A 21,852-nucleotide genomic window follows, 5' to 3' on the forward strand; every position below is an offset into this window, starting at 1 on the left:
GAAAATTGTGGGTTTCTATCTAGTTCACTGTGTGGTGTCATTGTCTAAATCCATGGTTCTCAACCAAAGTGTCACATATCCGATATCCTGTATATCATATTTACATTATGATTCTTAACACTAGCAAAATTATAATTATTAAGTAGTAAGAAAATAAATTTCTGGTTGGGATAGCTACAGCATGAAGAACTGTAAATATTGAAGGGTTACGGTAATAGGAAGCTTGAGAACCACTAGTCTAAACTGTACCATTATCTTTTCTGCCATTAAAGGGAACTTAGACTTTTTTTGCAGTCTGATGCTGTTGTGAACAATGATCACATCAAAGTGCTGTCTCTGTGAACTCACTCTGTGCCTTTCTATGAAGTGTCTCATATGGGTTTTGCTTTCCTAGATATCTCCAGTGCTTTCTTGTGTGTCAGAGGTCCTGTGTCTCCAGTCACTGTGAGAACTGGCCTGTTCCTTTCAGTCATTTTAGTGGTATTGCAGTAATGTAATGGCGGTCTGATGTGAATATTCCAATCACAAATCAAGCTAAATGTTTGCCCCCTGGCCACTTAGACATTCTGGTTTTCAAAGCTTTAATTCACTGTATGCTCCTTTTCTAAAAGAAAGGCCACTTATTTCACAGTTGTGTGAGTTTCTGTATCTCAGAGACCTCATTTGTTCTGATGAAGCAGACGCTAGTCACAAAGCTTGGCAGCCTGCATCTCTGGGTCCCCATTTGTTGGTTCATTCAGATAGAAATCTTCAGATAGAAATTAGTTAGGAGAAAGTTGCAGGAAGGTCTCAAAAACAAAAAATTGAATTTGAATTTACATTCATAAAATGATGGGCAGGCAATGTACTAAATAGTCTAAGCATCTAGACATCATTCAAACTATATGGATGGAGGTGTGTAGAGTTTATGCAAATTTTAATTACTTAATTAAGAGATTGGAGCATCTGTGGGTCTTGACATCTCCAGGGGACCTTTGAAATCAACTTCCTGCCTGTAAAGTGTCAATTTTACTGAGCATGGAAACATAGCTGAATGAAGGAGAGCTGTTCTGTGAGTGAAATGCCTGCTGGACTGAAAGAGTAAGAACAAAGAATAGAAAATATTTTAATACCTCAGATTAAATAAAAACTATGACTAAAACAAACCAAGCTTTTATTTTTAGTTTTACTTCTACTAATGTAACTTTCAGAAAGGTTAAAATTGCATATTGCATATGGGATGTCATGATGTGTCTATGAGAGTGTTGTTCTACAAAGCCAGAACAGGTTTCCAGGATGAAATCGCCTGTTAGTTATTCTGAGTGACACAGCTATTCAGAATTGCCAACAGATATAAAGAGGGGAGGAAATGACATTAGATATTTAGATCATCACAGTATCACTTCTAAACTTAGGTTATGAAAATAAGTGCAAAGTGAAGAATCTGTAAAAAAAATATTTAGGGATGTTGTTTGATCATAGGTTTCATGGGTTTACATGTTTTTCCATTTTCAGCTTGAGTTTTCCTCATTTCAGAGAAGCAGTGTGATCTTCCTGCCGTGGAAAATGGAAGGATTGCCCAATATTATTATACATTTAAAAGCTTTTACTTTCCAATGAGTATAAACAAAACACTATCATTCTTTTGCCTGGCTGGCTATGCAACCGAAAGTGGGAAGCAAGAAGAGAAAGTCAGGTGTACAGCAGAAGGCTGGTCTCCAAAGCCAAGGTGCTTCAGTAAGTCAGTGCATGCTGTCAGCACAATGCTTAGAAACTATCTCCTGGGAAAAGAATGCTTATCTATAATAAATGTAAACGGTGATTACGCTTTGTATATATAATAATAAAATTACCATTATAAAATACCACATATGAAATTCCGTAAATGATGTGTTTATATCAATAAGTCTCTTCATTTGTTTTTTTAAATAACACTTCTGAAGAATTATCTAAAACTGTTACTTTTCGTGCTGCAAATGACAGGTACATTTGGGCTACTTTAAGTAAGGAGAGCTTATCATATCCATAATACTAAACAGAAAATCCGAATAAGATATCAGACTGGTTTTCATAAGGAATGAGTCATTCTTGTGCTTTTGCATGTGTATACCTGTCACTCATCTGCATGCCCACTTTTCCTTTTCCTAACAAGTGAAAGCTGCAGTTTTCTGCATAGCGACTTCAGATTTGGGAGTAGTATCGTAAAGGGCTCATTGCATTGCTTCATGGCATGATGTGCCCCCTTATCCCTGGCTTCCCTGGGCTTAGGTAAAATGTCCTAAGTCAAGAGTCCCCTGAATTCCTGTCTTCCAAAGTAAGGAATTACATTATGTCTTTTCCATTCAGAAGAGGAGTTTTGGTATGGTAGAAGCTGTGGTTGATAAACCTACTAAACAGAACTACATAAGATAGTCATTCTGTGACTTCAGGACAGACCAAAATTTAATTTAACATTTTTCTATTAACATAGAACACAGATCTATAACATAAATCTCACTATAACGTCATAGAGGGAAGTCACATAACTTTGAAGTTGCTCTCTTAAGAAATAGAACTTTGCAGAGATTGGCTTGACAACATAATGGTCAAAAGAGAATCTCTACAGTCAACTGACTGCATGTGATTTTAGCACCACCCCTATGAAAGTGATTTGAATATTCTCAGCCTGATTTTTATGCAAAAAATTGAGTTAATACTGATTCAGTAGAAAGTTTCATGTAGAGTGTTTGCCACACAGCTAGTACTAAAAGTGCTTTTGCTAATATTAACCTTGAGCAAGTTTCCTAACCTTTCTAGATTATTTTGTCATACATGTCCAATAATATGACATAAAAATGATAGCAATTGCGGTGGAAATTTTTACTGTGTTGTACCTTACTGTTGCACATATTTACAAAGGACTTGATTGTAGACTCATAGGTTTTCGGGATCATATGCATGACTTAGTCAGTTTATATACCCTGACTCCTGGATTCTGTGCAGTGAGGTGATCCAGAAATATTTTTTTGAAAGTATGAATGAATTATAGCAAGATACTTTAGAGCTATTTAATTGTCCATTAAGTATTTTTTATTTTATAAAATATCAAATAGATCAGGAAGAGATTAAGTTTACTTATGATTACTGGCAATTAGTGAAAAGTTATTGGTGCATTTTCTAAAAGAAGATGCGGTACAACTAGGAGTGGCTATAAAAATTAAAATTCGTAAAAACAAAAACAGTTAATTGTACATGAAATTGTCCACAGCCATTCAGTCCCAAAGAAATACACAGAGGTTTATATTAAGAATAAACTGTTTGGCCTATTTGCTCATACTTATTAAATAGCTCTCACAACTTAAATTAATACATGTCTTGTCTTTGTTAGCCACGTTCCTTGATACCTTTTATCGGTGAGGCATTCTTACCTTGCTTGCTCTGTGTCTTGCTTGTTCCCGTGTCTCTCTTTTCCTCACCACAAAATGCTCCTACTCTAATTACCTGGCCTATACTTCCTCCCTGGCTAATGGTCAATCAGCATTTTATCAGATAAATACAAGTGACAAATTCTTACAGTGTACAAGAGCATTATCCCACGGCAGCTAATGTCAAACTGAATACATTTCCAAAGGAATTTTATGCAGGGCATATAAGATATTTCCAAAATTAAACTATATCAGGGAAGTATGAAGTGAAAACTATTTTACTTCTCAAAATTCCAACTAAGAGTAACATTATATATTTGTGTTATTTTTCAATTTAGAAAAGCATAATCTGAATTTTTCTATTAGGCAAATTGCTACTGTAATTTCTTCATGACACTAAAGCATCTTTACTTTTACAACACAGAAAAATGCCTGAAGCCTGTCCTAAGGAATGGTTATGTCTCCGATGGGAAAGTCCTATACAAAATTCAAGAGTCCATGCGTTATGGTTGTACTTCAGGATATAAAACCACTGGAGGAAAGAATGAGGAGGTGGTCCAGTGTCTTCCTGAAGGATGGTCTTCTCCACCGTCCTGCAGGAAGGAGCAAGGTGAGCATACAATAATGTTATTTCCTGAAGTAAGTATAAGATCCTATGAGGTTATGCTTAGCTCAAGGGACAGTTTAATCCATACAATTGATTTTCACTATGTCTCTTCTATGTGAGAAGGTGACAGTATTTTGCTTTTCTCACATACTTGGTGTTTTCTTAATCCACGTGTTCTCAACTGTAGCAAGTCTCCTGTCTCATCAGATCTTACTTTGGACTAATAAGATAGAGCTGAGATGCTCAAAGTGAAAGAACCCTACTAGGTTTTCTGTATAATTCAATGCAAATATTTTTAATTCTAGATAATTTGACAGCATAAGTTGTTTAAATTATGCAGATTCACAGAAAACATTTAATCAAAATATTTCTTCACAAGACTTCATCTACAATGAGGCCTTTGGTCAAGTACAATGGATCACTATATCAGAGTAGGAGACTGGTAAGATGGTTTACACAAATATGAGAAGAGAATCACAGAAGCAATGGCAAAGTGATGTTTTCAATTTTGCAACAGTTGGCTTTGCCACATATTATTACTATTCATGTGATGCCATTTGGGACTTTTTAATATTCTAGGGCATTGATGGAGTTTACCAAAGATCACAAGATAAATGTTTAACATTTCAGAGACGTGCTTGGCCCCTGAGTTGTATCATGGGAATTATTCCACGATGCAGAGAATATTCCAAGTGAAGGACAAAGTGCAGTATACCTGTGCTGCTGGCTACTACACCACGACGGGGAAGCAGGCTGAGGAAGCAGAGTGCCACGCACACGGGTGGTCCTTCCCACCACAGTGCAACAGTAGGTTCCCACTTTGCTAATAACTTCTTGGCTGCAGAGGTTCATCTCATATAAGTTGTCCTGCCAGTAACATTCCATGCATCTTAGCTTTGTTTTCTGCTGTAATTTAGTTAATAGTAGACTTGTTCACTTCAAGTTCTCAAACAGGAAAACCTCGCTTTAGCTATTGTAATTCAATTCATTTAAACCTGCTGATATTTAACAAGATAAAATATGTTAATAAGCTTATAGAATAGAATATAGCTAGTGTTTTAATATGGATTGTAAATAGTAGTAAAATTCTATTACGAAAAATAAACATGTTTTGTTATTTTTAATCTATTCTTTCATTTTTTAGAATTAATGTGCTCTTCTTTGAGATTAATAGAAAATGGCTATTTTCATCCTGTAAAGCAAACCTATGAAGAAGGAGATGTAGTTCAATTTTTCTGTCATGAAAATTATTATTTAAGTGGATCTGATTTAATTCAGTGTTATAACTTTGGCTGGTATCCAGAGTCTCCCATATGTGAAGGTAATTTTTAAAAATTTCATCCTTAAAAAATAGCTTTAATTTCTATGATCTCTGAATGATCACATCTAATTCTAGTTACAGAACAATTTTTAGAATAATCATTTCATAGCAAGTCAATGAATTATTCTATCTAAAAAACTAAGCTTTGTATGCATTTGTGTAGTAAGTATTATCTGTTGTATTTAACATGCATATGTGTGTGTGTAGTGTGTGCATCTGTCTGTGTGGGTGCATGTGTGCTTGTGTGCACGTGGAAGCTAGCAGTTTACGCCAGGTGTCTCTTTTGGCCCCTCTCCTCCTTAGTTTTTGAAGACAGTCCTCCCATTGTACCTGATTTTATTAAATTGGTTGGTTTGCTTAGGTAATGAGCATTAGGTTGCTTCCATCTCTGCCTCCCTAGTGATGAATGATGGGCACCTGTCACTGTGCCTAGCTTTTACACATATGCAAGGAGTCATACATAGGACCCTTTCTGTGCCCCCATTTATAAGACAAGCAACTTAAATCAGTATCACTATATCCCCAGCCCTATGTGTAATATTTTAAAGCCTCTGTCATACATGTTCAATCTGTAGTTGGTTGAGACACTATCTTAATTGGCCACATATTTCTTGATCTGAACAGTCCATGTCCAAAATAATAAAATAAGAAGCACGAAGAGCAGAAGAATCCTAACCTTAAGGGAAAATGGAAAATGAGGTCGATCATTTAGTTAGAGCAGTCCAGACATGTAATAGCTAAGGTTTGATTTATGTCACTGGTTGTGTTCAAAGGAGTGCTATGATTATCTTCAGATGATACCAATTCATAGCCATAGAGGGGCCTCATGTGGCAGAAGAAACTAAAGTCCAAGTGTTTGAGTAAGCATTCAAGATTTTGATTAGTACTCTGTGAAAGAATTCTCTTGTCTATATTTGTAGAAGTGACAAATAATATTTGAACTGGGTCTGAAAAAGAAATAGAAATCTGAGGATTTGGTGAGGTATGAGTGGCAAAATGTACGATGGACATCATTTCTGCTTTATTATAGGAAATAATGTTATTGTTGACAGGCAGGTCCACGACCTACCTGGGAATAAAACAGGAAAGTGTGATTGAACTAGGTGACAGCAGTGAAGGAAAGGGGTGTCTAGACAGGACATGGATGGCAGTGCCTGTACCTATCATAACTCTGCAGTGCAGTGAGCAATTGCTTTGAAGTTTTAGCAACTTTCTAGTTGAGCCCAACAGCCTTCGTATAACAGTATGGGAGTTGTTAGCAAGTTGTCTGTAGCATATTGTCTCAAAAAATGGATGACAGATTCATTGCCTGTTCTGCACCCCAATCCAAGTTAGCATGGCACCATGTCTGTAGTTTTATAAATAATTGTTATTGTGTGTAGAAGAATAATATATTGAGCTATATACTTCCCAACCATAGATATCCTCATCCTAATCACAGAGCCAGCACAGTAAACTTACGTGGCAAAGAAGTACAGGGGTTGACTAAAGATCTTGAGGTGTGGATATTATCTGAAGTTATTTATTGGTCCCTAAATACAATGACAGGTGTCCTTGTAAAGGTGTCTGGAAGGGTACTTGACAATAGAAGAAGAAGTTGGATATGGAAATGACATGGCTTTACTGGCTGATGAGCTGTATGTACTAGTGCCAACCTGAAGGTTTGGCTTGACAGTAGTAGTTGAAATTCACCGTGGGTGTTGGTCAGTTTTGCGCTTTACAGGCTGGTGAGCCAGTCTTGCTGACCGTTGGCTGAAGTAGCCCTCTATCCCTTGCCTTCTGGCTTCCTTTCTTTGGACTCTGATAGTGCAGCAGAATGGTTCATTAAAGTCAGTAGGGAGAGGGTCTTTCAGGAAGAACGGCATAGTGAATTCATGTTGGCCATGCAACATAACCACATACTAATTCACCATCTTTCTTTAAGAGACAATTGACAGGTCCCACTCATGGAGAGGAGTGCCATGTCAGAGAGCAGTCAGAAAAGGGTTTTCCTGCTGCCTGTCTACCATGTTTTCTGTGGTTCTTTGCACCATAAATATTACCAATAAATCTTTATAATTTTTTGTAATCCCATGACTAAATAGGCTGCTATTTTTACATCAGGAAGAAGAAATCGATGTCCTCCTCCACCCGTGCCTCTACATTCCAAAATTCAACCACATTCAACAACTTACCGCCATGGGGAAAGAGTGCGCATAGAATGCGAACTTAATTTTGTGATTCAGGGTTCAGGAGAACTACTCTGTGAGAATGGAAAGTGGACAGAACCTCCCAAATGCATTGGTTGGTAACGTTTTTTTAAAGTTAGTTTGCATTAATATTTTAATTTGTGTGTTTAATAATGGATTTTATTGGGACATTCTCATGTGTATGTATCATTGTCACTTGCTCTTATTCCCAGCCTGCCCTGTGCTACTCTCCTGACTTGGTAAAATCCTGACCCAGGGTCTCTTAAAATGCTTATGTAGCTCAGTGGTCTCTTCCTTTCATTGTACCTCTACAGAAGAGAAAGAGAAGGTAGCCTGTGAGCAACCACCCTCCATTGAACATGGCGCTGCACAAACACACTCCGAGATTTACTTCAGTGGAGATAAAGTGACATACAGGTGTGAAGGGGGCTACTATCTCCGGGGATCAAGTACAATAACTTGTAGTCGTGGCCAGTGGACGCTGCCACCTGAGTGTGTTGGTATGTGTGTTTCTTCTAATATTTATCCCTATGGTGCTCTTTTCATCTGTTCAGTCTCTCTGTGCAAGGCCAGATGTTTGCAAAATTTAGAGACACATAGCTATTAAATCTACTGTGTGAATTTTTGAGTATGTAGATGTATCTGGGGAATTTGGACCAAATTAATAATTCAGAACAGAAACATCACTTAAAGTACATTATTACTAGGCTGTTGTAGAGTTAGCTCCACAATCTTGCACATTAATTGACCACACATGTGTGAGGTGTGTTTTATTAAAGAAATAACAGGTGTGTAGTACTCCATTGTGTAAATGTACTACATGGCAGAAAAACACAATGACATCTTGAATTTTGTAGGAAAATGGATGGAGCTAGAAAACATCATTTTGAGTGGGGTAACCCAGACACAGAAAGACAATTGTTACTTGTACTCACTCATAAGTGGTTTTTAAACATAAAGCAAAGAAAACCAGCCTACAAATCACAATAGCAGAGAACTTAGACAACAATGAGGACACTAAGAAAGACTTACATAGATCTAATCTACATGGAAAGTAGAAAAAGACAAGATCTCCTGAGTAGACTGGGAGCATGGGGACCTTGGGGGAGGGATGAAGGGGAGGGGAAAGGCAGGGAGGGGAGCAAAGAAAAATGTGGAGCTCAATAAAAATCAATAAATTGCTGAAAAAGTAAATAAGTAACAGACGGATGTAGGGTAAATGCTTGGCCACGAGTATGACTGCTTCCCCTCCGCATGCGTGTACTTTCTCCTTCTCTGTAGGTAAACCCTGCTGATTGGAATTTTGCATCTTTTAAACCTTGCAACTTCTAAGAAGCACACCCTTGATTTTGATATTACTCAAGGATATCTATCACAAGGCTAAAATCACTCCCTTCCTATTCTCATGTTTTATTAGATATTGAAAAAAGTTCCCCAAACATACTTACTTATTTATTACATAAGAAAATATGTTATAAAAGAGGCTAAAAACAGTAACCAAAAAAGAGAAACTGGGAGAGAGTATATCTTTCATTCATGTGTTAATTGAGAATAGGATTGAGAAGGAGGAGGAAGAATATAGGAGTGGATAATGCCCGGTGCAGTTTTAGAGTGGACCATGACCCTTAGGATCTTCCTAAGCATTTAAGAACATCCTTATCACAGCTGCTTTACCATCAACAAAAGAAGAAACATACTTGGATTTGTTCTTGCTATTTGCTCTTAATTAATACATTTTAAAAAATACTTAAGCTAAATCCTTTGGAATTTCTGATTAACTTAGAAACAGTTGTAAAAGTGATAATACAAATATTGAGATCATGTTTTGGATAACTGCCACTGTATTGTTATGGGTTTATTCAATTCCTTTTCTTAGAAAATAATGAGAACTGTAAGCCTCCACCTGAAATAGCGAATGGTGCTGTTGTTGATGGGTTACTGGCAAGTTACACAACAGGATCCTCCGTGGAGTACAGATGCAACGAATATTACTTATTGAGGGGATCAAAAACATCACGCTGTGAACAAGGAAAGTGGTCATCTCCACCAGTTTGTTTGGGTAAGCAAGAGTACACATAAATGAATTTATTTTGACAGTATTCTTTAAAATAATGTTTTGAAAAACCAAAAAAAATAATGTTTTCAGCAAGAAAATGCTTTCTTATACGTTTTCCCTGCTTCATTTAAGCGGGAGATTTGTTACATCCTAGTATGGGCCTACATAAGTGTCTTGCTTATTAATTTTATTGTGAAAATGTGCATAGCATATAATTGGTCATTTTTGACAGAGTTCTTGTGCAATCCAGTGGCAATATTTGAACTTTGTGCCCAGTTCCTTTGTGTGTAGTGTTCTGCCTAGCTGCAGATTCCCCTCTGTGGACCTCACTGTCTTTACATGTAGTGCCACCAGATTGCCATTGGGAGAGAGGGGCACTACATTTTTTTTTTTTTTGGCACTACGTTTTTGGTAGAGCTCATTGCTGATGACTTTAATCTACTCACTTGTTTCCTCACTCAAATGGTCACCTTTGTTACTCTCATAATCTTGTTTGAGCTAACTGATGTTTATGACTTAGATCATATACACAACAATGACATACGCAAACATGAATACAATGCGAACATGCTTTATTCTGTGTATGGGACATGCTTTCTCCACTTAAAATGTAGTATAAATTTAATTTGGTCTTTTTATGTCTGCATAGTATTCTATAGGATCTGTTCACCATAAATAATTCAAATAATCACTTCAGTGACATATATTTTTTGTTTAACATTTTTACTTAACAATAAATTTTGCAGCAAGATATTTTTGTACTTCAAATGCTTATATTTTTCTTTAAAAAGTTACTTACATTTAGTTTTTCCTTCTTTTATTTTCTTACATATTTTTTTAGATTTTTCTGACCAAACATCTGAAATTTTTTCTTAATTGTAGGATCATCATTCAGATATTTATTTCTGGTTTATAACTTTCCCATTAAGGAATTGAAGTTTTCTTTTCCTGATTCATTTGTCATCACTTAGCTTTCCTTTCCTACTTTCATGTATACCATAGCAACATAATTTATATTAACCAATGAGAATCACATACATTGGAAATATTTTTCTTGATTCTATTATTATTTATAATGTTTTCAAACATAGATTCCTTCAGTTTTAGCGGTTGTCACTTTTACCCTTCAAGTCATTCTGAGAATGCTGTGCCCATTAAATCCAATATACACCTGCAACTACAAATTTCTGTTACTATTATATTGTCATAAGTGCTTTGATATTGAGGTTTTAGCGATGTAATTGATATTTTGTTAAACTGAAATGCAGTCTCTCTGTGGACAGAGACTAAAGTAAGATGGCAATGAAACAACTTCATTAGGAATAACAAGATTTCAAAAAATTCCCTCCTGCTCCTGGAACAATTGCCGTAAGACATTCCGGCCTCACACTACTGAATCAAGGCATACACTGAGCAAGGGGTCACCTTTGTGAGCAGGAGCAGGGTATGAGGAGAGAGTATTATCATCTCGTTATCTGTTAGAACTGGCAGTTCTTCTATTGCAGGCTCAAACAGTTGCATAAGGGGTGCAGTTTTCCATCCGGGTTAGTATTTAGTATGAGTCTCCCTAACATCTTACCCATTTCCTCGTTCTCCCAATGCTCCACCAATACTGCTTTCTTTATCTTTGCCATAGATTCCTTTTGGCCTCTTTATATTGATTTCTCCCTCCCGTCTGAAAACGACAAGATTCAATCCTTAAAATCCTTGATCAAGTATACTTCTCATTTAAGATTGCTTAGGAAGGCACACCCCTTTCCTTCAGCCTTTTGATAACACTTCCTATACATCCCCCTTAACTTACAGTGCAGCTGTCAAGTGATTACCAGCCACAGCAATTTATGTATTCATTATATTTGCGACTCATTGTGGGGGTTTCTGTTTCAGTATGAGCTCCTTGAGTTTTTATTGATGGGTATGTACTGAATGGCAGTTTCTCTTTAAATATGTATAAATTAAATGCACTTCCTGTTTCAAGGTCAGTAGTTAATTTAAAAATATGTTCAACATTGCTGTTAGTGACCTAAAATAATGTTTTGACTTTGAAAAACTAGTTGGTTTAAATCTATAACCTCATGAAAATAAGGAATATATAACTAATTAATTTGGCAGTCATAAAGAATGCATTTTATTATTGATATTATCATGTCATGGGCCTGTGGTTTAAGACTAGTAACTTATGGCCTGAGCCTTGAGACAACAAACTACCAGGACCTTGTTGTGGTGAGAAAGCAAGCCCACTCCCCTCTCGTCCACCAAGGAGAACCACCATGACTCTCTTGTGGCTTAGTCTCTGACTCCTACAGCTGGAGAAAGGGCACATAAAATGTTTCTTATTCTGCCCCTCCAGGCACCTCTGTTGCCCTAATTTCAAACCAGCTCTGAGTTGTTTTCAGGTTTCCTATTCAAAGGCTCCCAGCTAAGTGTTTCCAAGGCCGAACTCCCCAGTAGTAAACCTATCTATTACCCAAGAACACCCACACCCTAGGGGAAAGTTATAAAAATAAGTCACTTCATTTTGCCCCATGTACTCCTGGACTTGCCTGTGTGCTGAAACCTGGAGCCAAGTGAGCCCTCAGTGTAGTGGCTATTGTGGAAATACCCTTCATTTCCTGTCTTCGTCTCCACACGTTACTTCTTCATCTAACATGGATATATGAGCTATAATAATGTTGAATATCAGATGCATAATATTACTTCAGATTCCTATTGTAGTTTTTATTTTAAAATATATTATTCACACACTTGTCAGATGACTGCTCGTTTTAAAAGAGCGTTTTGTTTTTCAGAGCCATGTACTATTGACGTGGATCACATGAACAGAAACAACATACAGATGAAGTGGAAATACGAGGGCAAGGTTTTACACGGAGACCTAATAGATTTTGTGTGTAAACAGGGATATGACTTGTCTCCGACAACCCCGCTGTCTGAGGTGTCTGTGCAATGCAATAGAGGAGATGTGAAATACCCCGTGTGTGTTAGAAGAGGTGAGGAGTAACACTGGGCATGTTGCTCGATCAGCATCTTCAGCCTTATCTTCTAGCCACAGTTGGACATGACCCTGATTTCTGCTTCTAGTCTGCATACACACTCACAAGGGATGTCTATGCCAACAGATTTCCACTGAATGAGTATTTGTGCAGGGAGAATGGAGAGGTTTCATAAATAACCCACGTTGTCTGAGGGTTGATCTTCCTCATGCAGAAGCCCTGTAAAGTTTCAGTCTGCTCAGGATTTACTGGGGACCTTTGTCTGCTTAGGGCAGACTATAAGGGATTTTATTTATTCCCTGGATGTAGGACCTATTTTCTTTTAGTAGGAGGAATTTAAGGTAAAATATATGGAAAATATATGCTTTAGGCTTGACTAAAAGGGAAAATATTAAATCATATTGTTAATATTTTGCTAGTTGTAAATATGTATTCTAGCTTTACAACATGAAATTCTAATTTCATATTATGTCATGTAGCATGGTATTTGTTGTAGAATTATCTTCAATATTAGAAAGTATTGGTAATTGCTTTAGTAATACTTTTATTTCGGTGAAATATTACAATTTGTTTTTGTAGCAATCATCAAGCACTGAAAGCTCATTGTAGCAATTGTAATCTGTAAAATAATTTTTCAGAATCTAAAGGGAGGTGTGCATCTCCTCCAGTGATAAGAAATGGAGACATTGTTAGTTCAGCAGCCAGCACCTATGAAAACGGCTCCTCAGTAGAATACCGGTGTTCTGAGAACCATTTCCTGCAAGGGTCCAGGGAGGCCTATTGTGTAGATGGAGTGTGGACGACACCACCGTTGTGTTTAGGTATGTACTGCTAAACACCCCTCTGTTTCACTCTGCTGTTGATAGGTAATGTGACAGAGACATATCATTTCATTTTCTTTACTCGTTTATTGATTTTCATATACAACCATTAGCTTCTGACTTTCCTCTGTATTATGAATAACTATAGTCCATTTACTCTTACCGATGCTTATTTAGTGTAAACAGCAATTTACATACTATTCTGTTGTTATGTTTTAAGATGATTAAGCCATAGTGTCATAGAGAAATTATTATTCAGTGTGATTGATACTATAATACAAAATAGAAAAGAGTATTCAGAATACATTATATACATGTATGAAATTGTCAAATAGCTAAATTAATTATTAAGAAATGAAAAAAGGGTTCTCAGACAAAGATAATGCTAATAATATCTCCAGGCCTTAAATCATGTGTGGACTTAGGGGACACAGAATACTAACATGTTATGTGGTGGAGAAAGCAATGTGCAAGTCTCCATAGGAATGGCCTAAAGAAAAAAAAGGATGAATTATAATAAATCACAGAAACTAAGGTTTCATGGTATGTGTCTTGTTGTCAGGTAGCCAAAGAAATGCTTCGAATTCTTTGTATATTCAAATTATTTCTCATTTTACATCTTTCAGTTTTTCTTTTGTATAGTGATGCTGTTTTCTTTGATTCACAAAACCCAAAGCAGCTAAAATATTGCTGGTGTCCTATGTAATTTTAAGACAGTACTCCTTTATCCATAAAAATACTTGCCCTTTAAACTCTTGTGGTCAATTTTCCTACCTTATAGAGCGAACTTTCGAAATTTATTTTTATTCTTTTTCATTTAATATATTTTGGTCATATCCATTCTTCTTTTCCCCCACTTCTACCAGCTCCCCCCATCTCCCCCTACTAACTTTTGTTTTCACTTAGCTCATGCTTGTAGTTTTTTGGGAAGGAAAGGAGAGAGAAACTTAGAGGGAGATACAGAGACAGAGAGAAGTGTATTCACTTATGCAGTAAAAATTTCTCTGTATTTTGATTTTTGAACCATCTGGATTTGTATTTTAAGTGTATTTCCTACATATAATATAGAGTTGGTTTATTTCAAAACATACAATCTGATAATATTTTTTGTCATAAAATATTTAAATCACTGGCATATAAAACTATACTTACTGACACATTTGCGTTATAAAGTTGTTTACCACAAATCATAGATACTCTACCTGTTTTATAGCATTTTTCTCTTAATTTAAGACTAAAATTAATCTTTTTGTTTTATGATCCTATGAGTTTGCTTATGCTATTCTCTAGTTCTCCCTTACCTGCTCTCAGAGATTATATCATGACACTCTGATTTCTGAGATCTGATGCAAATCATTCGTTTATTTCTTCTTTAAGACTTTAGGACACTATCCATTTGTTTACTCCTTTTACACGCTGTGTAAAAGTGCTGTGCCTTCCAATTCTGCATGCAGTTTAAGTCCTGGAGACACTGTTACCAATGTTTTTATCTGACAATCTTGTTTCATTTTTTTGTGATTTAGTTATTTGCCAGTTTCACACCTTTTATGCTGTATTCTGATTATGTTGCCCCTCCCTCTTTCTTACCTTCCTCCCAGCCCTATTAACCCCCTCATCTCTGAAAGTCCCTTTGCAGATTCATGACATTTGGTTTTGTAACTCATTTAGTTTAATCAAGGTCATCTGTTGACTTTTATATTGGACTATCTACTGGAGTCTGCTGGGGTCATTATTGGGTGTACAACGAAAGACAAGGATTCCCCCTTTCTCTGAATCTATCAGTAGCAAATAGTCCAGCAGTGAGGGGTAGAGTCACAGAGGCTCTCCCCCATCCAGCCTGACTGTTAATGGGCTCATCCTTGTGCACTCAGCTCACACATCTGGAGCTTCTATAATTGCCATGGCTGTGACTACCCATGAGATGACATTTTGAAGCACTTCTCTCTATTTCTTTCTACACTATCTTCTTGACTGTTGCCTAGGTCCTAGAGGGTGTGGTATAAATGACTTATTTAATATTGAATTCTCATCCATCTATTTTCAGCACCTCATAGGTATTGGTGTCTGCATGTACCAACATTCACTGGAAAGAAAGGATCCATTGATTTGTGCTGAGAGCAGCATATATTTTTGAGTATAAACATAAATGTAATGTTTAGCTGAGTGGTGGTGTCAAAAAAGTTGATGTCTATCCAGGTGGTGGTGGCATGCCTTTAATTCCAGCACTCAGGGTGGCGGAGGCAGGTGGATTTCTGTGAGTTTGAGGCTGCCTCATCTACAGAGTGAGTTCCAGGACAGCCAGAGCTACACAAAGAAACTCTGTCTTAAAAAACTAACTAAGTAAATAACTAACTAAATAAATATAAAAACAACTTGATGTCTGTTGAGAAACTCAAATCTAACAAAGATTTAAAATGGACATTGTAGAAATGGAAATGTAGTAGCTAAAGTTTTCATAGTGCCTGAAGGTGCTATGCTGGCTTCCTGGGGAGGAGGGACACATCAACAGGTTTATCAATCACTCAACTCTGCATATAGAATATAAGTGCGCTGATTTATTAGTGTCATGACTGTTTGGGGGTTAATAGCTGCTTTGTGATTGGATTTGAATCCTGATTCATGGCTAGTATTGTAATTCGAGCTGAAAGAAAGCCTATGGTTGGGGAGGTGACAGGCCAAGTAAGGAACAAAGAAAGCCAGAAAAGGACAGGACACAGATACTTCTGAACAACTTTTGTTTGCCTACCAGAACAAGAGGAGACCTAATTGCTGAAAGCATCACATACGTCAGATGCATGATACAGCAAAAGCAAGCTAGCACTGAACTTGGAACTTCCTCCCTACTGGACAGCTTTTATAGTAACAGAAGATACAATACAGGCTACTGGGAGGGACATGAATGGTCTCATCCAGCTGTGAATTCTGTGATCTATGACACCAACTTCTTTTTTTTTCACAAAAGTTATTATTATATTTTGAAATTTTTTAGAATTTAAGTATACTCTGCAGCAATGTCTACTACAGGTTCTCTTTCTTTTTTTTGCTTTTCTTTTTCTTTTTTTTATTAAAAATTTCCACCTCCTCCCCGCCTCCCTATTCCCTCCCCTTCCCCACTCCCCATTCTTCTCCTCCTCTCTCTCCAGTCCAAAGAGCAGTCAGGGTTCCCTGCCCTGTGGGCAGTCCAATGTCCTCCCACCTCCATCCAGGTCTAGGAAGGTGAACATCCAAACAGGCTAGGCTCCCACAAAGCCAGTACATGCAGTAGGATCTAAACTCAGTGCCATTGTCCTTGGCTTTTCAGCAGCCCTCATTGTCCACCATATCCTGAGAGTCTGGATTTAGCCCATGCATTTTCAGTCCCAGTCCAGCTGGCCTTGGTGAGCTCCCAATAGATCAGCCTCACCGTCTCATTGGGTGGGTGCCCCCCTCACGGTCTTGACTTCCTTGCTCATGTTCTCCCTCCGTCTGTTCCTCATTTGGACCTTGGGAGCTCAGTCCATTGCTCCAATGTGACACCAACTTCTTAAATAAGATGTGCCAACTTGTAAAAAAAAAAGTGGCGTTGCTGTTATGGGGTAGCTAACTGCACTCTGATTAAGTTATAGTTAATTAATGCTTAATATAAATTAAACATTATATATAATAAAAATTATTTAGATGTGTATAATATAAATATAATGTATTTATATATTACATGAATATAATACATGTTATATATTACATATATAATATTATAATTATATATATATATATATATATATAATCTCAGTGTAGCTGTGAAGCCTATCCTTGATTCACTCTGTAGACCAGGCTAGCCTTGACCTCATAGAGATCCACCACCACCTGGCTAGTCATCAACTTTATTGACCATAATTATCACACATTCTTGAAGTCCCTATCCACAAAGACACAAATCTATTTCCTAGTGTAATTTACCATTATTTATATGATAATCGACTGGATAGCAAACATTATATGTGAGCAATTTAGGAGTTTAGGACTCCATGATCTTATTCCATGGAACACTTGTTCAGTTCTCTGGCTAAATGTTAGGATTGAGGTAGCTGGGCTTGGTCCAGTTGGAATTGGATGTTTGTTTTTTATAGTTCTATGCGGAGACTTTTGTTTCTGTGCCTCCCTCTAGACTGACAATAGTATCTGTGAAGAATGCAACTGTGCCGTGTAGTAGTCAGCCTAAGCACTCACTCACCTGCAGCAGCTACAAATGGAAGAATACTTCCAAGGGGAAAAAAGAGCTTAGAGGATCAAGCTCAGTTAGCTACAGTCTGAACCCCTAAGTCACCAACTCCAGACCCATTCATGCTTCTTTCTGCCCTCCGCCCTGTGAGATTGTCAAAAACTTTGTCATATGCCTGTTATTGGTCATTTTACACATCGTCTTTCAGCTGAATTGAGAATCAAAAACACACCAAATATTTTTTTCCTAGTATCTTCAAATCATTGGCTGCCTATGTGGTTCTCAGGTGCCTTGGCATACTTGTTTTAAAATGCTTTAGTTTTTGGTATATTTTGGTCTTATATAGGGTTCTTGGTCATAGTGAAAGCAGAAAGTCTAAGAATCAATTTTAAATCAAACCTCAGGGTTTCTAAAACAGTGCTGTTTGGGGATTGTCTCTGGAATGAACTCGCTGATACCAGTGAGAGTGGAAGAGAGATGTACTCACGAGTGGACAGAAGCCAGGATATAGCCTGAAAGACTTCAATTCCACGTCTAGTTTGCATTCTCTTCTTATATTCTAAACTTCAAGGCAGGGCAAGCAGGCAAGCCAACAGGACTGTCCAGAAGCATAAGCAGCTGCAAGCTTGGAGGCTTTTGCTTTCAAAGACAGGTTACAGCTGACAGGTGTAAGCTTTTGTGATCAGGCGACTAAGGGCAATGACCTATTGTATTTCATCTAGTTTTCCAGGTTTTCCTGTTCTAGGTAGCAAGGTGAAGTCATGTTTGGCAATAAACAATACAAACAAATCACTAAATATATCAGTACATTAGTATCTAACAATTGGTATTTTCTACTTTATTCTACTTCAATACTAATTTACATTGCAATTAAATTTGCCCTCATTAAAATAATATTTAATGGAGAGCCTGAGATTCTATTGACCCTTTACAATCAATTTTTACTTAGCATATTGCTTGTAGTACGTCTCACATAACATTTGACCTATGGATATTCAATGCAATCTTTACAAGTGTTTGCATAAATTAATTTGTTATATATTAACAATTTATGGTTGATGTATTACATTATCAACTCTGGACATCTTTAATCTACTTCCAAAGGTTTCCCTTGGTTTTAAGTCATTTAGAAGGCAAATGAGATGCAAAAAACCCTATTTTGAAAATTTTCAAAATACTATTTTTATCATGGGGAAAATCAGAGATGCTTGCCTATTTATATGTGTTCAAATTTTGTCCTGCTTTATGTTAATATACAGTTGAGGAAAACCTGAAAACTTTCATTGATTAGTTTTTAAAATAGAATCTAGTCTCTATATTCCTCAACTTGAAATTTAAAAGAGAGAAAACTGTCCGCTGCTTTGGATGGAAATATGTCAGAACATTTGGATTAGTGTTGAGAATCTAGCTTGTCTCTACATTGCCATCTTATTAGTAATTAATGTTTTATCTTGAAAATATTATATATGTATTATTTAATGGAATATCACATATGATGTAAATTATTTCATGGTATCAGACTTCTGACATTTTGAAAATACAATAAAAATGGAAATTGTGTTTATAACTGACTATGCATTTTGAAAACTAACCAATGGTAAAATATATAGCCTACTTACTACAGACAAAAAACTAATTCAAGGAACCTATAATGACAATGTGAATATGTATATGTATATATATATGTGTGTGTATGTATACACACACATATATGGGCTTGCTGGGGTTTGAACACAGGACAGGCTTTTTCCCATGTTAGGTAGCCCTTTATCACCGAGTGACCTCTCAGACACATTTAAACTTTCGGAAGAAGCAAAGGAAAGGGACTGTAAAAGAATTTTTTATAACTATCGAAGTATTCTTTTGACCACAGGAGGGAATGTCACATAGGTTCCTTTGACCAGGAGTGAACATATTTTCAGACTCCAACAATAATTCTGACTAACTTTCTTATCTCTCTATGGAGTGTAAGGTCATCCCATATAGGCAACACTGAACGTAGTGTTTGTACAAGATGTTATTAATATAGTTTTCGTTCTTAATTTTTTGTGTTTGTTCAGAACCTTGCCCATTGTCGTTTGTTGAAATGGATAAGAATTATTTACAGCTGAAATGGAATTTTGACAATAGACCACTCATTCTCCATGGCGAGTATATTGAATTTATGTGTAAGAGAGATGCATACATAACTGAGACATCTATTAGTGGGTCTGAACTTCGAGTGCAGTGTGACAGAGGAAAGCTGAGATATCCAAAGTGTACTCCAAGATAAAGGTAAGAAAATGTCCTTAGGATATTTTTGTCAAATTTTATTCAAGAGATCCACTGTTTTATAAATTCTATAAATATCGTGCTCTACAGTACTTTGTCTTTATATCTATTAGAAAGGAAAATAATACTTTATTCAAATCTTAAACCCATAAATGCTGGAACCTTTTGAGTTTTCTGGAGTCAAATTGCTGTTAACCATTTAATATCTGTGATATTTTGACAGTTGGAAAAGAAATCCATTTTTATGTACAATATTTAAATGTTCAAAATTATTTGAGTCTTATATTTTGAAATAAGATAAAGAGCATATTTATCAAACTTTTTACTGGTCATAAGGTCACGTGCAACAAAATTTTGGAAATATGTGTAAATTGCAGATAATGAGACAATCCTGGGAACTACACAATAATGATATTTAAAGTGTATCTATGTGCTTTATACACATGCTTAGTGTGCTTGCCTAGAAATACTTCTTATGTTTAATTATGTTAAAATTGGAGTAGAAGATTTTTTTGTTTGATATTAGAAGTTTTGGTAACTGGGATCACCCTTTGATCCCAGTTACCAAATTATTTGAAGAAATTATAAACTTGGTGCTAATATGATCAGCAACATTAACAAACAGCATAAAGGTTTTCAAACGGAATCAGAAGGATGCTTTACTAAGCATGGTTACCCGCTCTAGGTGGGTCCTACTTAAGGCATTGCTCATATGAATTGTAATAGGCACTGAATAATGACTAACATTCTTTTACATTTTCTTCTCTTTATCTCCCTTTCTCATCAAGGAGTCTGCCTTTTCAAGAAGCTGCACAGACATAAAAGCAAATGGAAGGAAGATAAAGTGTATTTCAACGTATCATGAATCCTGCACATAAAACAGTTTTAGGAAGACTGTGCTGAGTTCGGTGTCCTGACATTTTATTTCTGCATAAAAATGTGCTCGATATTTTCCTTATTGATGAATCAAAGCAACAATACATTTCATATTAGCTTGATTTTGCATTTAACCTGAATTTCATTGTTCTTTTCACCTGTTAAGTTTGATTTAGTCAGCAAATCCTTCCTGTTTCCAGATCATTGCCAAACTACATTGTTTTCTTTAGTTTCTATGGAAAATACATTTGTCTTTACTATTTTCATTAAAATTAAGGTTTTCTGTTTTTTTAAATTCAATATTTATATTAATAGCAGAGATAAACACACTGGAAAATAAGGCAGCTCCCATGATAAAGTGGAAGAGTTACTTTATAAAATGAGGAAGAGACTACTTTTCAAAATGTAAAGAACTTTTAAAGTTAAACCCTAATGTATGCTACAAGGATAATAATCAAATTATAGTGTAGCGTACTACCTACTTGTTCAAATAATGACTTTTGTTGTTTTAATAGTTCATACTTTGTGCACAACAGCTTAAGGTCAGAGAGTTGTTGGAGTCATGCAGATTATATATTATAAAAACAGAAGTTCTGCAGGGAAAGCGATCATGTCAGTTACCTAGTTCAGTGGGTCACCTGCAATAGCAACACTACTACCTTCTTTTTCAAATAAGGGCTATATTTTCATTTGTGACTTCTGTTCATTCGCAGGTATGTAGCATTATTATCAGGATCATGGTATCCCCATCAGGACTGGCTGGTAGTCCAAGAAGAGTTATCCTATTCTCTTACCTTCAGGTGTAGTTTCTTATTTACAAGGCATTACTTAATCCCCAAGTTACGATTACATATCTTTAGAATTGTTATTGCAAAGCCTATTGATTTAATTCCAGTTTCTGAATTAATGAGAGAGTAAAATAACTGAGAATGGATTCACATGAAGTGATGGCACAAAGGCAGGAATGCACTGTCTTGGGGACAGAGTGGAGAACGAAAATGGGGATGCGAAGAGAATGGCTGGATTGGCTCCGTGAAGACCAGCAGAGACGAAACTAAAAATACTGTTTATGGTCTGGATTCCCCCCCAGGAAACAGGATTGTATGGACTTTAGCTGTAGTGGGTTGGAGAATAAAT

At 36.4% G+C, this 21,852-nt stretch overlaps 1 protein-coding gene across 2 annotated transcripts; it reads left to right on the forward strand.

Annotated features, from left to right (window-relative positions):
• The first annotated feature begins 1,519 nt into the window (after nt 1–1,519).
• On the forward strand, nt 1,520–21,010 carry F13b (coagulation factor XIII B chain). Of its 2 annotated transcripts, XM_075987427.1 has the most exons (11): nt 1,520–1,716; nt 3,808–3,993; nt 4,621–4,797; nt 5,135–5,311; nt 7,415–7,594; nt 7,815–8,000; nt 9,377–9,559; nt 12,346–12,546; nt 13,188–13,370; nt 19,629–19,842; nt 20,628–21,010. In XM_075987427.1, exons 1-10 carry the CDS (start codon nt 1,596–1,598, stop codon nt 19,838–19,840), a joined length of 1,806 nt encoding a protein of 601 aa, XP_075843542.1. In that variant the 5' UTR covers nt 1,520–1,595; the 3' UTR covers nt 19,841–19,842; nt 20,628–21,010. The 2 variants fall into 2 exon arrangements, with proteins under 2 accessions (XP_075843542.1, XP_075843543.1); XM_075987428.1 differs by lacking the exon at nt 4,621–4,797.
• Nucleotides 21,011–21,852: the final 842 nt, after the last annotated feature.

Source organism: Microtus pennsylvanicus, chromosome 10 (genome assembly GCF_037038515.1).
Source record: "Microtus pennsylvanicus isolate mMicPen1 chromosome 10, mMicPen1.hap1, whole genome shotgun sequence".
Classification (NCBI taxonomy): Eukaryota; Metazoa; Chordata; class Mammalia; order Rodentia; family Cricetidae; genus Microtus; species Microtus pennsylvanicus.